The 16,945-nt window shown below is 42.4% G+C and overlaps 1 protein-coding gene across 4 annotated transcripts in view; it reads left to right on the top strand.

Moving 5' to 3' along the window:
- The window catches only part of src (v-src avian sarcoma (Schmidt-Ruppin A-2) viral oncogene homolog), a 42,794-nt gene that overhangs the window by 23,460 nt on the left and 2,389 nt on the right, over window positions 1–16,945 (top strand). For 2 of the 4 annotated variants that reach the window (XM_028582247.1, XM_028582248.1), the window contains exons 2-12: window positions 3,040–3,301; window positions 3,417–3,516; window positions 6,342–6,359; window positions 7,350–7,448; window positions 8,586–8,689; window positions 10,964–11,113; window positions 11,909–12,064; window positions 13,887–14,066; window positions 15,187–15,263; window positions 15,842–15,995; window positions 16,723–16,854. In XM_028582247.1, coding sequence (XP_028438048.1) covers window positions 3,049–3,301; window positions 3,417–3,516; window positions 6,342–6,359; window positions 7,350–7,448; window positions 8,586–8,689; window positions 10,964–11,113; window positions 11,909–12,064; window positions 13,887–14,066; window positions 15,187–15,263; window positions 15,842–15,995; window positions 16,723–16,854 — 1,423 coding nt within the window. In that variant the 5' untranslated portion in view covers window positions 3,040–3,048. The remainder of the gene's footprint in view (window positions 1–3,039; window positions 3,302–3,416; window positions 3,517–6,341; window positions 6,360–7,349; window positions 7,449–8,585; window positions 8,690–10,963; window positions 11,114–11,908; window positions 12,065–13,886; window positions 14,067–15,186; window positions 15,264–15,841; window positions 15,996–16,722; window positions 16,855–16,945) is intronic. The other 2 variants (XM_028582249.1, XM_028582250.1) reach the window with 2 other exon arrangements.

The following is a 16,945-nucleotide window of genomic DNA, read 5'->3' on the forward strand; positions in this document are numbered from 1 at the left end:
GCTCGCGGAGAACACACATCAGACAAAGAGCAGCTCCCTGAGCTGCTCTGCTCTTCGTGTGTGTGTGTGTGTGTGTGTGTGTGTGTGTGTGTGTGTGTGTGTGTGTGTGTGTGTGTGTGACAGCACGCTATGTTACACTTGCTGTGATGCGACCCCCTTTACGCAGACATGCCCCGAGGGGGGGAGATATCGACTGTCCGGCCCTATTGACCCCTCTTCACTTCGTCCCCGCATGATGCCAACCCGAAATGAACCCCCGTGTTATGTTCCCCTTGCCGTTCCTTGCTCTTCTCGTCCTTTTCATTTCTCCTGCCGCTTTCGTGTTTTAATGTTTATCTCTGAGGTGCGTCACCGCTAACTAGGGGTGGGACAAAACATCAAAAACGGCGACACATCGTTGTCCTATAAGTCAAAATTCTGGACCCGTAGTTGCTCTATAGCTGTGTAATTTTAATGTACAGACTGAAAAACCTGTGCTGCAGAATTGGAAAAAAACTGCACTTAACCTTTTTAACTGGCATTTTTGTAATTATAGTTATATCATAGCGTGTATAGTGATGTGTCATTATAGGATTGTCTAGCAATATGTTTTTATCGCAGAATTGCTGTATAGAGATATTATCAGTTTCGTGAAGCATGTATTGCTTATCGTACCGTGAGGTACCCTGTGATTCCAACTACTGCTCACATGTGCACTTGGTCATACTGTACATCCATCCAGGAACCTCCTAAACGACGCAACCTCTCCCAGCAGATTGCAAGTCTGAAATAAAGGGGGAGGGGGGGGGGGGTCAATGAGGAAGCATCAAAAATGGCCGACAGGAACCTGTGACAGCTTCACTAATATCCCTTGCGTGGTTAGATAACTGTGCTCTTCTTTGTGCCACACATTTCCCACCATATGTCACTGCATTGCTCTGACTGCGAGCATGCCTGCCAGCCTGTGTACTGCAGCTTGTCTCTTGTTTAGGATTAGACTGTTTGCCTGTGAATGAGAGTGGGCTCATGCATTAGCTGACTCCAATGTCAGATCCAACAGATGCTTGGCTTCCTAAATAGCAACAGTCAGGTTGGGGGATGTCAGCAGAAGGCTGAGCAGCCCGACACTACCCATGTGCACTCTGACCCTCCTCTGCTTATCAGAAGGGCTCCCAAGCCACCCCACCTTTTTTTAGTGTTTTCTGTAAATTAGCATTTCCTAGTGGACCCCCGTGGCTATATCTATCCATGATAGCAAAGGCTTGAGTCTCTAAATTATCCTTGGCTTAGTGTAATGATTTCCCACCACTAAGCTGTTTTATTAGTGCCACTTCATCAGCCCGAGTAGACGGCGAAGCTTTAGTAATGAAGAGACAGAGTCCAAATCCAAATCCAAAAGACCTTTTTTGGTTTGTTCTCATTTGGTCTCTTGGTAGAGTATCTCAAATTCTGTCAATTACTGATGTTCCACACTGCCATCTGATGATGACTCACTAATGCTCACACTGATTTAAATCGATCTGGAACTACTTCACAGGATTAACGGTCAGCAACATGATAAAAATAAAAGCCACGTTCAAGTGCTCTTAAGTGTTGTGATCCACATAGAACCTATAAATGGATCGGTGGCTGCACAGTGGAGCTGCAACTCATTATGAATTCATGTGTTGATTATGTGTTTCCATTAAAGCTGCACTAATCAATGATTTTAAATTAACAATGGATCAAATGAGCTATGCGTAATGTGAGCATGTCCCCTCACTTGTGGTGATGAAACCGCAGTTACCAACTCACATTTCTCCAAGTTACAGAGCTTTTTAGCATTTTTCGGGCAATTGTTTTGGTTTCTACGGCCCACAAAGTCACTGTTTTGGTTCACTCTCAACTCAAGTCTCCCGGTAAACTTGTTTCCAGTCGCAGTAGCAATCAGCAAACGAGTTCTGATGAACCCAATGTCCGCTACCTCCCCAACACCAAACACAGTTATCAACTAGCAGGTGAACATAGTTAAGCATGTAGCAGCTGAGGAGCCAGATATTGCCGGATTTGGTTGAATATTGAACTTATGTTTGTCAGGTGGCCAGAGATGTGTCTCCAAATGAATGATGATGTTAATTTGTGTCTGCTGAATGTGTAAATAGGCAATTGTTTGTCAGAGTTCATGAGGCCGTCTCCAATTTGACCAACAGTCCAATATCCAAAGCTATTCAATTTACTGTGCAAAACCGCAAATCTTCCCATTTGAGAGGCTAGAGCTATGGAATGTTTGCCAATTTTTTTTTAAATCCACAGCTTCCGTTTGGGCCTGGTGATCAATTCTTTGTTGGTCATTTGATTAATACAACCCTTCTACATAGATGAAGAGCAAAGTAGCTACTTTTTAGTTTCCTGTTAATGACTAAAGTGGTGTGAATGTAAATAGGGTTTGGTGGGAGATGTAACTTAATAATTAAACTGACTTCATCTTGGAAATGATCAATTTGAATTGATCTATGGACTATGATGACTCTGGACTATGATGAGTCTCCAAAATGCTGGTGTCTCTGTATGGGTATGTGTGTCTGACACATGTGCATGCAGGCATGCGCGACATGTCTGCCGTGTGTATGGGCTCAGCTGGTGGCACTCGGGTGAAGTGGATCTCATGTCTGTGTTGAAACCGAGGAGTGGCAGCTGCTCCACCGTCTGTTGGGAGGTTGTGGTTCATGTGGTCTACATGACACTGTGTCTCAGCGGGTTTAGAGCCGCGGTCTCCATTCCGTCTCTGGTTAGCGTTAATCCAAACAAGCATTTCGAAATGACGTATCGGAAGACTGTCAAATTGAAGATAAACTATGCACTGGTCGGTTGTAAAATTAAAGATTTCTGCAGCTGTTATTGCAGTCAGAGGATTTTTTTTCCTGAGAATGTATTCTGACAAAATTACGTAAGACAGGAAGTCTATGTGATGCAAAAAATTATGTAATTTATCTTTTTACTGTGCCTTGAAAATCCATTTTATTTTTATTTTTAACCTGCAGTCTCATAGACATTTTATCTCTGTTCTTGAATGCACCACAGGCCTTGGCCATGGGGGGATCCAAGAGTAAACCCAAGGATGTTGGCCAACGAACCCGCAGCCTCGAAGGCAACCTCAGCTCTGGAGGAGGAGCTGGCGGCCATTACCTCAGCTCCAATCAACAGTCCTTAACACCCAATCGTAGTCCTAATATAGATGGAGGTCTGGGTGGCAATCAGCCCATGACCAATACCCCAGAGCTGGCCCTGTTTGGAGGTGTGGACAGTAATACTGTCACTTCTCCCAACCGAATCACACTAGCAGGTGAGGACCTCGGCTTTTAGATGTAGTGGTTTGTTGTATTGGGTTGTTTAAACTGTACTGTATGCCCTATACCGTATGTCTATGGTAAAAGCCAAACTTTCTCTCCTTTTTTTAGGAGGTGTTACAACCTTCGTGGCCTTGTATGACTATGAGTCTAGAACGGCCTCAGACCTGTCATTCAGGAAGGGTGAACGCCTCCAGATAGTCAACAACACGTAAGGAAAATACAGAAAACAACCACATGCCCATTTATTTATTTATTTATTTTAATCAATCTCTGCCACATGCACACACAAACACAAAAAACAAAAAAGTTTTATCCAAAAACACGTATTTCATACACATACACCGTGTAAATGATGAGGAATAACTGCATATAGACACGTCCACAGATTGTCTGTCTGACTTATTGCTCAGTTGTCTGACTGGCTGCTTTGCACCCCGAAATGCATGTCACTTATCGTCTCTCTGAGACCCACTGTAACCATAGGAACGGGCTTCCCTCACAAAGAGCTCGCAGAAACGTGTCAACTGGCACATTTCTGCACAATTTTTTTGCTTAATTCACAAAGAACTGCCTACATCTCGCTGCTCAGCCCACCTCAGTAAGGATGTGGCTATTTGTATTGGGTTTTTTTCTGAGAAGTAGACACAGGGTGAGACCCAGTTATCAAACGCAAATCTAACCTGTTTAAGAGGAGTCATGCTTGTTTTTCTAAAATATGGGCCTGCTCTATGAATCAATAGGTGCAGTGAACCATATACTATAGTGCTGCACCCTCAGTGCTGCTTGCCCGCTAACAAACTACTGACCTAGAAGGCAGCAGCTGAGGACAATAGAGGATTATCGCTGCATCTGGCCCCTTAAGCCAAAGACCTGGGTCATTATTGGGTCAAGTACACCCAGAATCCATTAACAATCTCCAAGACTAGTTAATGGGTTATCACAGTCAAATAAGGTGTCAGTCAGGTTCGTCTTAGCTGTCTGATTGGTCCAGTTAAATGATATAGCCATGTACAGTGACCCGATAGGCTTTTGTCATGATAATATCCGAGACGGTTTAGAACCGAGACGCCCCAACTCAGAGTACATTCCTGTATCTGTGTCACTTAGGTTGCTCCTAGCGCCCTTTTATATAGATAGTGTGGCCAACTCAAATCATGGGTGCCATATTGGATACCAACGTCCGATGACTCTACAGTGTAACCCTATGGGGCGAATATGCTATCTTGAAATAAATCGCTTATTTTCACCTAACAGGCATATACATGTTATTATCAACGTTTGTCAATATGTAAAAGGCCCTTATGGAAATATTCCAGTGTATATTTACCTTCTATATCGTAAATGGGCCTCTAAAAAATGCCCATTGTAGTGAGTGACCACGTCACCTAATAAGTCTCTGAGCAGTGTTTACCTTTCTAATATCCGCTAGCATACAGGCTACCTATAGCTAGCTTTGTGTGTAACGTAACAAAAACCCACCCATCTCAGAGGAGCAAAGCTTAATATTTCATTCAATACAATTATGGTACAAAAAGGAGCACTAACGCCACAGGTCTTATGTTGACAATGTGGACGCAGATATAGGAAACTCCAAAGGCAGTCGTAAAATTTACCTAGCAGGCTAGGCTAACGCTGTTGCGCTAACGTTAGCAAACGTTGGCGTAGCGTTAGCTAGCTGTCTAAACTTGTGAAAAGCCAAACAACATCCCCATCCAAGCTGTGTTTCACTTTCCCTCCAATATTATTATGAACATAATAAAGACACCTGGACTCCATATGACTATGGCAAGATCATAGCATTTAGGTACATGGAGTGTTAACGAAAAAGCTAACGCTAGCATAAGGCTAACTACTTCATTCATATCTAAAGCAGGGTTCTAAAGCAACTTTTTTGACAGCATGGTACACATTAACGATGGTATTACTATATTTGTCCTATGTAATTTATTATCTTATCGAAGAGAGAAATTGACATTTACCTCACACAATAATGAACCACCCACATACGTTTTACCTTTTTGGTTCACGGGGGAAATCTTTTGTCGCTTCCCTGTCTTTCATTGCAGCCAAACGCGCAACAGTTGGGCATTTTTTCAGTGATTTATGTAATTTAAAAAAAAAGAAATTATTACATTTTTCCACTATTCCCTGCACTATGTTAATGGGAATCAGATGAATGTTGGTATCAAACATGGAGTCCACGAAACATGTGACCACCTCAGAACCAATCTCATAGCGGATAGCTCAGAACATTCGATTCCCTAGTTGGCCACACTCTCTATATAAAGGGCGCTAGTTGCTCCACTGCCACGCCTCTTTAGGAGACTGGCGGCAGGTCCAGAGTGTATTGATCCCAATAGGAGAAGCGAACGTGAACACAGATTATGAGTGATTCTTTTGCCCCGCAGTCACCAAAGTAAATATTGGATCTCTTTTTCACAAGTCGCATATCTCCGGAACATTCTGACACTAAAATGTTCTTTTTCAGACGAATCAGGAGTAAATTACCTTTTGTTCCGGACCTGTTTCTGTCTCAGCAAGATCTGACAACACGGAGACGCTAACGTCTGCTAACGCCCGTGAACGCTGTAACAATTTTCGTGATGCTAAATATGTCTTTTAGCTGTGTAAATATGTAATTTTAGCAAAAGAAAATGTGAATTAATTATACACTAACTTTTCATCCATCCCCATGAAGTTTACACTTTCAAACGAGGCCACGCCCGTTTAGGAGACAGGAAGTGCGGGCTGTTGCATGCAGCGCGTAATGCGACCCGTGCATGTTTTTCACCCTTTTGCCTCATCATTGTGCCTCTTTCGTCTGCAAGTTATGTAATGGTTTCAATATATTTTACATTCATTGCTTTATGCACTGTATTGGTTGTGTAATAAGTCTGTTCTGTGTACTCTGCTATTCTTCCACTGCTCATAACATGCTCTCTGTATTTTCTTTAACCCCTTTCTTCTCCACCATTTCCCTTCCATTTCTCCTTTAAAAAAAAAAAAAAAAAAAAACATCACAATTGTTTACAGGAGGAAGGTGAACTGCAGGTTTGTGAAGCTTCTCTGGAATTGCATTTGAATGTGCCGTTTGTCTGCCTGTGTGTTTGTATCACCTGAAGCATATGCGGCACTTTTGCACTTTAATACCACCTCACTAGGAAGGCACCGACCGACCACGTAACTCTGCCCAATGCCCCATGAGCGCCCCCCCCCCTCACCCCCAGCACTGTAGTCACGGGAAGTTGGTGCAAAGCCTTGCAGCACTGCAATCAATTCAGGTTAAATGGAGGCAATTAAGGTAATCAAACTGTAATTTGGATTAGGGCTGTGCAATCAATTGACTTTCAATCGCGATTTTTGGCTCCAGGCGATCACAAAAACAATGTAATCGAGAGAAAAACATTTTGGTTTTTATTTTTATTTGCATTTTATTTATTTATTGTTTTCAAAAGATTGTGAACGGGCACTGCAACAGTTGATCTTATTATGTGTTTTATTATTCAATACTGTTTTAACATTCGAATATACGTTTTTATAAAATGTATTTTAAGGGGTATTCAAAAAGATCAACGGCAAAAGTATTTAGGGAAATTTTAACAGTTTTTTAAGTTCAATAAATGCAACATCTTTCCAAAGCAAATTGTGATTTGTCTTCCATAATCGAGCAGCCCTAATTTGGATTCTCGAAGTGAATGTCGTGCTGCAAAGCTACTCACTCTCTGATGAAGTAGCATACAAGCACCATCCCTCCCTGTTGTCATATCCACACGAATGCATGTTTTTTTCTTTTTTTTTATACTTATATAACCTCAAAATGTATATTTTAACAGTAGAGATGCCTGGGCTTGCATTTATCAAGCATCTCCGGGAGCAAAGAGCTCAATTACTGTTGGGGGGGGTGGAGATCAGCAACAATTTATTTATACTCTGAGATGCTTGATAAACTCCAGCCCTGTAAGTCAGACGGAGTGTTTTATTTGCGTGGTGGATGTGCGATGAGCCTCGGTGAAGCTGTGTGTTATCCTTTCATCTGTGCAGAGAAGGCGACTGGTGGCTGGCGCGCTCCCTCACCACCGGAGAGAGCGGTTATATCCCCAGCAATTATGTGGCTCCATCTGACTCTATCCAGGCAGAAGAGTAAACCTTTTTTTTTTTTTTTTTTTTTCTCTCTCTTTGTATCTGTCTTTCATCAAGCACATGAAAGAAATACCACTCGCATGTTTGATTCTCAAGACTTTTCATTGCTTTTTATCTTCAATGTGAATTTGAAATGATGAATTCAAAGGAATATTTCGACACATAATTGCTTTCTAAGAGTTAGTTGTGAACACAAGATGCCACTCTCTGTAAATAGGAAGGTACAGCCAGCAGCCAGTTAGCTTAGCTTAGCATAGAGAGTGAAAACGGGGGGCCACTGCTTGCCTGGCCTCTTTCCAAGGTACTGACATCTGCCTACTTAAAACTATTGATGCACTATTATCCCTTCCGTACAAAAAAAAACAGAAGTGTAAAAATGTCATTTTGTGTTTGTTTTTTTTTTATGGGGTGGGGTGGTATGTGTAGGACTATTTCTTGGCTGGGCACAGACAACTTCCTGGAGTCTCAGCTTGTTAGGACAAGACTCCTGGAAGTCACTGCGCCCTTCAGCTCATTACCCCCTGGTATGCGAATTTCTTTTGACAGAGCCAGGCTAGCCATTTCCCTCGGTTTCCAGTCTTTATGCTAAGCTAAGCTAAGCTAACTAACTAACTTCCGGCTGTAGTGTTGTATTTATCGTACAGGCATTTGAGTGATGTCAATCTTCGCATCTAAGTCTCAGCAAGAAAGCAGATCAGCGTATTTCCCAGAATGCGGAAGTATTCCTTTGAATGACTGTGGTACGTTTACTGTTTTCTGCTCTTGGGAGAGACCTGCTCTGTGGATCTTTTACCTGCTAACCTGCTTGCTTACACAGTCAAGCCACACAAACTACTTTTTTATACTTTTATAACAACTCAATTTCTCACTTTTCCTCCTACCCCTGCAGTCATCTCAGACTGACTCTAGAGTCCAGGTAAGCAGCTGTTGCACTGTAGGCATTAGTATGCATTGCATCTGGAATGCTAAGACAGAGTTTCACTGCACTTTCTTAAAAAAAAAAAAACTAAACAAACATGAGCATCCACTCACCCTCGCTTCGTCATTCCTTCTCTTCCTTCCACCCACATACATCTTCTACCCCTCACCAACCTGTTCCCTGTGTGTCCCATCTTCTTTTTATCTCAACCTCGCCAGGTGGTACTTTGGCAGAATCACTCGCCGCGACTCCGAGAGGCTGCTGCTAAGTTTAGAGAACAGGAGAGGGACTTTCCTGGTTCGAGAGAGTGAGACCACCAAAGGTAAGTGTGGGGAGCCCAAAAAAACGGCACAAAGAATCCTCATTAATGCTGCCTCTATAGACCGTAGGGCTGGGTACCAAACCTCAGTACGTCTCAAGTCTCGACCAAAATGTCTTCTCGACATCACCTGCATTAAAAATAAAGAAATGAAGAAAGGGGTTTTGTAGAAAACCGTGTTAATATTCCCCAAACTAAGATGTACGAAGGAGGATTGGGGCAACATGAAATTTTGATTTGAGTATGGAGTTTAAAGTTTAAAGGAATACGCCACTGTTTGTTGAAATAGGGCTTATCACAGTCTACCCTGGCTGTAGATAGGTGGGCCAGGATTCTGAGTTAAAGTCCGCATTTATTTCTGATTATAATTTTTGTGTAATTTTGATATTTTACTGAAACGCTGAACATACCCAGCTCTATTAAACAGTAGAACTTTACTAAAGGGGACCTAGGGACCTTGGGCAGTAGACCTAATTATTTAGTTAATGATATACAATTCTACCCAGGGAACATTTTTGTCCAGGAAATAGGATTTTGACTAATACCATTGATTACTGCCGTTTTTTTCAAATGTAGCCGTGTTTTTGTAGGATCTTTTTTTTATTTTTTTTTTTTATGAACTTTAGCTCCATCTAAGATCTGTTTTACCAAAATGCACCAAGGAGATGAAAGCAAATTCTGCCTAGGATTAAGACATGACACCCCGCTGTTCAGCGTGCGCCCCGCTGCGTCGTGGGGCGGTGTGGGTGCAGAAGAGAGACCAATCAGGCAGATGGGGGAACGGTTGGATGTGACGCCTGTGGGACCGGAGAGAGTTCTGATAGGCAGCTGCTCTGCTGCTGCTGCTGCAGCAGCAACGCAGTCCCCACGGGTTAAACTAGCCGTGTGTGTGTGTGATTTGTGTGTGTGTGTGTGTGTGATTTGTGTGTGTGTGTGTGTGTGTGTGATTTGTGTGTGATTTGTGTGTGTGATTTGTGTACACATGTACATTACAGGAATCCTGTAGTTTGTAATTATTGGATTTCTATGTCCTAGGGGTGGTGGGGGGGGAATCAAAAACCATATGTATCGTGATTGATTTTTTTATTTTATTTTTTGGGGACAATTTTTAAAATTAATTAATTTCCCTAGATCGATATTTTTTTTGATGATTCACCTAAATATTCCGCTAGATGCATGTCTTTTCAGCTGATGTCCGTTTCCTTCCTCTTTCTTTGTGTTGGCGTTCTAAACTCCGGTGGATTTCTGAGGACTATGGTTAACTGCCCCTCAGATCTCTGCAGGGTAAATCCAGACTACTTTTGAACGTACACACGTTCCACCAAAACAAGTTCCTTCCCGAGGCTATTTAGTAGCGGCACGGTGGCTCCGTGCGGAGCTTAGCGCCGCCAAGGACGATTGCGATTGGTTTAAAGAAATGCCAATAAACCAGAGCACGTTTTTCTCCTATCCCGGAGTGCTGTGTGGACTAGTCAGACCTTCCTCCGCAGCGCTGTGGAGGAAGGTCTGGCAATGCGAGACTACGGTACCACCAACAGCGACTGCATATCCGTTTCCAGCAAAACAGACCGAAAGCAGAAAGTGCAGAAAATCCGTGTAAAATAATGTACTGCTTTACAAATTAACTAAATGACTGACTGACTGACTAACTGTCATGTGCATTTATTTTTAGAAAACAATTAGTTTTTAGAAATTTCTCATGATATACTTTACAACTTTAGTTTTTTTGTAAAAGGAAGAAAGAAAAGAAAATTGCAACACTCGCAATACTTCTAGAATCGCAATACAAATTGAATCACCACCCATGTATCGGGGGGGGGGGGGGGGGGGACAAAAGCATATCGTCCCAGCCCTGCTATATAGCTCTGCATATAATGAGAAAAGGGACAAGGTGGGGAGGGATGGAGGGGAGATGAGTAGAGTGAGTGAACAGGAGTAAGTGGGGAGGTACTGGATGGGTGAGCCCGACAGAATTAGGTCAGTGTGGAGCGGAGGATGAGGACTGTTCAGCCACAGGCCAGATCACCCAGTTCAAACATTCAGAGAAGGGGGGGGCATCGCCTTGAGCTGCTCAGTAATGTAATGTTCTGTTTTGTTTTCCACCGACTGACGCTGCCCTCTGGTGGCGTAGTGAGCACATTGTCACCAAAACCTCACAGCCTAATTAGCCCCATTTTTTTTTTTTTTTTTTGCTTTTATATTTTTGTCCAGATTATTAGAATAATTTGTCCTTGCAGTACAACATGCATGATCACATTTTGCTCTTCTTCTTGCCAGGTGCCTACTGTCTGTCAGTGTTGGACTATGACAACACGAAAGGGCTGAATGTCAAGCACTACAAGATCAGGAAGCTGGACAGCGGAGGCTTCTACATCACATCCCGCACGCAGTTCAGCAACCTGCAGCAGCTTGTCAACCACTATCGCAGTCAGTTCATGTTGTCATATTTGTTTATTAGAGGGGTAACTTCGTTTTTTTCTTTTTTTTTTCCAACCTGGACCTTATTTTCCCATGTTTTTGTGTGTAAGTGACTGATGGGAACAAACAATCTTTGAAATTGGTCCAGTATTAAGCTACATCCCTGCAGCCTGCAGCTGCAAAACAAGTTACATGTTTTTGGGCAATTGCGCACCTTCAATTTACGTCCACTAAAAGTGCGTTTTTTGCCACAGAAATAGACCTTTCTGTTAAAGAGTGGGATCCTTTTTTTTTTTAACATAAAAACATCCCCGAAATTGCTATCGCCGAACCCACCAGACTCCATGGAAATAAACCGTAATTTTATCATCGTAAAATACACTCAGTCGACAGAAACCAAATAAAACTATCAAATACATGAAATGAAGACATCATTTACTAATTTAGATGTGGAAATATGCTGGCTCTATTTAAATGGAGTGTGGTGGGTTTGGTGATAGTGATTTCTGAGCTGTTTCTGGTTTTAACAAAAAGGTCTATATCTGTAGGGATCCTTTCCATAATGTTGTCAGACACTTAGATATAATAATAATCTGAGCCTGTCCATGACAAAAACAGCACTTTTAGTGGACAGAAACGGACTATACACATTTGTCCTATAGGGTTACATTGCAGCCCCAAACAACAAAAAAAAAAACGAAATTACCCTTTTAAGTCACACACCGAGAAGAATATTCTGTGATTAGGATGGATTTTCTTTTCCCACATTACGTGTCTTGTGTCATATGTCCCTCCCCCCCCCAGAGCATGCTGATGGGCTGTGTCACAGTCTATCAGACGTCTGTCCGGTGCTGAAGCCTCAGACTCAGGGCTTATCCAAGGATGCCTGGGAGATCCCGAGAGACTCCCTCCGCCTTGACCTCAAGCTCGGACAGGGCTGCTTCGGAGAGGTCTGGATGGGTAAGCCGAGCTTTCTCCAACAAATCTCCAAAAGCTGCTGCTGGTTTGCTGCTCTTTCTTTGGAGGCATTTTGCGTTTTTAATTGATCACTGAAAAGGAACGTTTCAAGGCACACTACACACTTCCAGTGAAATATAAAAAAAAAAAAAAACTATGTGAAGACCAAGAGTAAAATTCTGCCGTACTTACATTTCAAATCTTTACCCAAAAAGCGCATTGGATCTCCTTCTTTCTTCTCTAATGCTTTTGTCGTTGCTGTAGCATATAACTGCCATTCCCCCGCTCAGTAAGGAAATACTGTGGACAGTTTAACAGATGATCAAAGGGATTAAGTGTCCATCAATATTGTTCCTCAGCAGATGTACAGCTGGCAGTTGTCTTTTGTGATATGGGATTTGATTGATAAATACCACTGTTAGCATGTTTTAATAAATGAAGGCTTGTAATTAGATGTGCATTACACTGTAGATTGTATAGGCCTGTGGGTACCAACCTTTTTGTTAGATATACTCTACCCCCCGCAGCCTTATCAGCTTAACACCACCCGCCACGTTCCAAATGTTCATTAGAATATAATCAACTGGATATTATTGGACTATTAATGATCGGGGCCTCCCGGAATCTGGGACAAATTAAAAAAATAATAATAGAACTCAGAATGTTAACACATCTCCACTCCAAGCAGAAAAAAAAATGTCTGCTAAATTCGGCAGATTTTCAGATTCTGTTTGGGTCTGTTAATGATATGAAAGTGGATATTTACAAAATGTAGTTTCATACAATTAAACTCTATGGGCCCTGTCTTGCACCTGGCGAAGCGCAAAGCCAGACGAAAGTGTCTTTGCTAGTTTAAGACCGACGCAGTTGTCAATTTTCCGTCCAGCCTCGCGTCGTTTGAAAAGCAAATGCACCTGCGCCCATCTGTGCGCCCACGGGCGTGCTGGTCTTACAGGGAGGTGTGTTCAGGTGCATTCTGGTCGTATTGTTATCTTGAAGCAACGGGAAGTGATCGTTCCATTGACCAACAAAAACCTGGTCTAAAGTCAGTAACGCAGAATTTCATTGTTATTATAACAGCGCATTAGTAAAATGCGCTTAGGCTCATGCACAGTACGCGCACACTCTGCTTGTTATACACAAAGGGAGTCACGCAGCAGCACACAAACATGCAAAAGATTACAAATAATAAGATTAATGTGCAAATCCACCATCATAATAGCAATGCGCCAAGGTCCAAACATGCCTGGCTTTTAAAAGGAATGGGAGATGATCTCTGGTTGGTTTATTGCATGTTACGCACGAAACACACCTATGGATTAATGAAGACACTAAGTACAACCCTTGAACCATGCGCCCGGCGCACGGACCCTTTTTTCTGCCGTCAAACTACCAAAAGTGGATTTGGACACGCCCTAAACGCACCTCCGCCATGCGTTTCATGCCGTGCGCTCAGGTCGTTAAAATAGGGCCCTCAATGTTAAGGGTGTTTGCATCCGTACATGTACCACTTTGAAATTAGAGAAGCTAAATGCTTTAACCATTTATCCAATGTTTTTAGCTATTTCAACCATTTATCCATCACATGACTGTTAATTTTCACATACTCATATTTGCAACATTTGGTGTTCTGGTGTTACAGCTACTCCCAATCTTTGGCTACCCCATGGTGTACAGGTCCTACTGGTTGTAAACCACTGCTAAAGGCATTGTTGTGTCCTTAGCAGTGGTATTGGTCATTTCTTTTAACGTGACTCTATGCTGGGATCTTAGAATTGATTGCCTTGTAACAAGCAATACTGCTGTGACCTTCATCGCTCATCAGGAACATGGAACGGTACAACACGGGTGGCGATAAAGACTCTGAAGACGGGCACCATGTCCCCTGAGGCCTTCCTCCAGGAAGCTCAGGTCATGAAGAAGCTGAGACATGAAAAGCTGGTTCAGCTCTATGCTGTGGTGTCCGAGGAGCCCATCTACATCGTCACGGAGTACATGGGACAAGGTCAGCATCGACTTATATCGACATAAACACACATTTCTACCGTAGAACTCTGGGAAACAAATGATGCTCTTTCATTGTGGTTTTTCAAATAATTGTAGCCTCGTTTGAGTGAATGTACCTAAACTAAATCAAGACAAGCTATGAGGCACTCGGGAGGCTAAAGTTTAAAAAGCCTTCAGCATTTTCTTGGCTCTAAAGTCGTTAAAACATGCCCCCCAACCCCCGATTCCCCTGTATGGTGATCTTATTTTTTTAAATTTGGATTGGATAATTTGCATGCAATTGCGCAAGTCAGGACCTGCGAACGCGAATTTTTCTTTTCTTTTTTTTTGCAGGGTGGTAGGGGAAGACTCATGAATATGCCTGCTCTGGTTGGGTTGGTTAGGTTTAGGCAAGAGGAGTGGGATTGGTTATGGTTGGGGTAAGAATGTCAGGGCGATACTATTCCAAAAAGGTGTAATACATGAGTAGTATGGATAACTGTGTGTAAATATATGCCAAGGTACTGTAAATGCACAGGGGTGCAAATAGCATACATTGATATTTGTACCAGACGGGGTATTAATAGAACACATTGCTGTGTGCACCGGCGGGGTACTAATAGCAATCATTTCTAATTGCACCAGGGTACGAATAGCACTTCTAATTGCACCAGCATACGAATAGCACTTCTAATTGCACCAGTACGAATAGCCCTTCTAATTGCACCAGGGTACAAATAGCATACACTGCTAATTGTACCAGGTGTGCAAATAGCCTCACCCAAAAAGATATTAAAGGCTTTTAAAACGTTACCCTCTCGAGTGCCTCAGATTCCTTCAACCTTTTTAAACTTCCATTTTGTTTTGAAAAATAAAAAGAGAAAATAAATAAAACGGGACCAGAGGGACACTTTCTACACACCCAAGCAGCTCTCTCCATGCAGACTGCATTGTGACAAAAATGGAACGTTATTTTATTAAATATGCTTCATTCATTATGTACAGTATGTACAAAAATAGAAGGATAGAAGCGTTATAACAGCAATAACAGGAGGAATTTGATGCTAAATAAAGGCTGAAATGACCACAACAGCTCCAACAGTGTTACACTAACCGTCGGTATGTCTCCTTGCCAACAGGTAGCTTACTGGATTTCCTGAAAGGTGACATGGGCAAGATGCTCCGCCTCCCCCAGCTGGTGGACATGGCCTCACAGGTCAGCACAAATCATTTTGCTGCTGCGTCATTGAAATCACTTCATAATACTCTCGCCAGCGTTGTTCTTAACCCTTGTGTTGTCGACTTCTCGTCTTTCTGAGTCAAAATGTTTTGCGCTTTTCTGTCGTTTTTTGACATTTTTTAAAATGCTTTTACCGCCATTTTAAATATTTTGTTCCACGCTTTTTTTTTTTTTTTTTTCATGGTCAATAAAACTAATTGTATATGACATTATACCAAATTTTTGAATTGAAAGAAAACGGAAATTATGAAGTATTTTGACTAATAGTTAAGAAGTTAATTTATGTCAAAGTTTAGTTTCAGGATACTGTTTTTAAAACCATTAAAAAAAACATTTTGTTGTTCAAATGCGATGACATTGAATAATGAGTTTTACATGAATTTTTCCGGCTTCCGTACAACGTACCATGCCTCCATGTAATTTTGGGGGCAATTTATTTGTAAGAAACCCACATTTCTGATGTAAAAAAAAAACATAGTAAGCCGGTCAAATTTGAGCCGAAGACAACACAAGGGTTAAGTGTAGACAACTACAAAGCCACGTGTCGTTCTCAGATTGCTTCGGGGATGGCTTACGTGGAGAGGATGAACTACGTGCACAGAGACCTGCGAGCCGCCAACATCCTGGTGGGAGATAACCTGGTTTGCAAAGTGGCCGACTTTGGTCTGGCTCGCCTCATTGAGGATAATGAATACACTGCCAGGCAGGGTAAGACCACAGGAAGGTGTTGCTAGCTTTTAGCATTTTCTTTTCTCGTACACTTTGTTTCTTTAAGTAGCGTATTGGCTCCCCACCTGTCTGTATTGTTGCCTCTGAAAATGAAGTCACGGGGCGCCCCTGGTAGCTCAACTGGTTGAGCGTACCACCGTGTCCAGAGGCTCAGTCCTTATTGCAGTGGCCCGGGTTCGGTTCCGACCTGCGGCCCTGTGCTGCATGTCATTCCCCCTCTCGTTCCCCCTTTGTTGCATGTCATTCCCTCTCTTCCTCCCTCCCTCTCTCGCTCTCTCCCTCCCCTTTCCTCTCTTCAACTGTCCTGTCAAATAAAGGCCAAACATTATTATTATTATTTTTTTTATTTTTTTATCTAAGTCATATCTATTTGTGACCCCAGATCACAGGGTATCATGCTGTGTATGTGGGTTATGAGCAGTCCAACCAAAAAGGACTATTCCCTCAGAATGTCTTATTTGAAGATTTTTTTGTTTAGATCTAAGGAAGTTAAAGCATCCACTATTTCAAAGACAATAATGAAAATAAGGTTTTCTTCCTCGTCCCTTCCATCATCTCATGACCCCTCAGATTTGAGTCCCATCACCCAAGTTGGGAAGTATAAAAGTGTTTAAGGAAGCTTTATGATTTAGGCAGCTGATGTGACGTGTCTGTCTGTGCTACCATGAGCTCATATTAACTTGCTGATGAACCTGTCCTCTTGCAGGAGCTAAGTTTCCCATCAAGTGGACGGCTCCTGAGGCTGCTCTGTACGGCCGCTTCACCATTAAATCAGACGTCTGGTCATTCGGGGTCCTGCTGACTGAACTGGCCACCAAAGGCCGAGTGCCCTATCCAGGCAAGGACCTGTTTGTTTTGGACATTTTTCAGTCTGAGAGATCAACCTGTGTATTTTAGGTCGAGTGCATAGTGCTTTTACCTACATGTTC

Source organism: Perca flavescens, chromosome 7 (assembly GCF_004354835.1).
Source record: "Perca flavescens isolate YP-PL-M2 chromosome 7, PFLA_1.0, whole genome shotgun sequence".
NCBI lineage: Eukaryota > Metazoa > Chordata > Actinopteri > Perciformes > Percidae > Perca > Perca flavescens.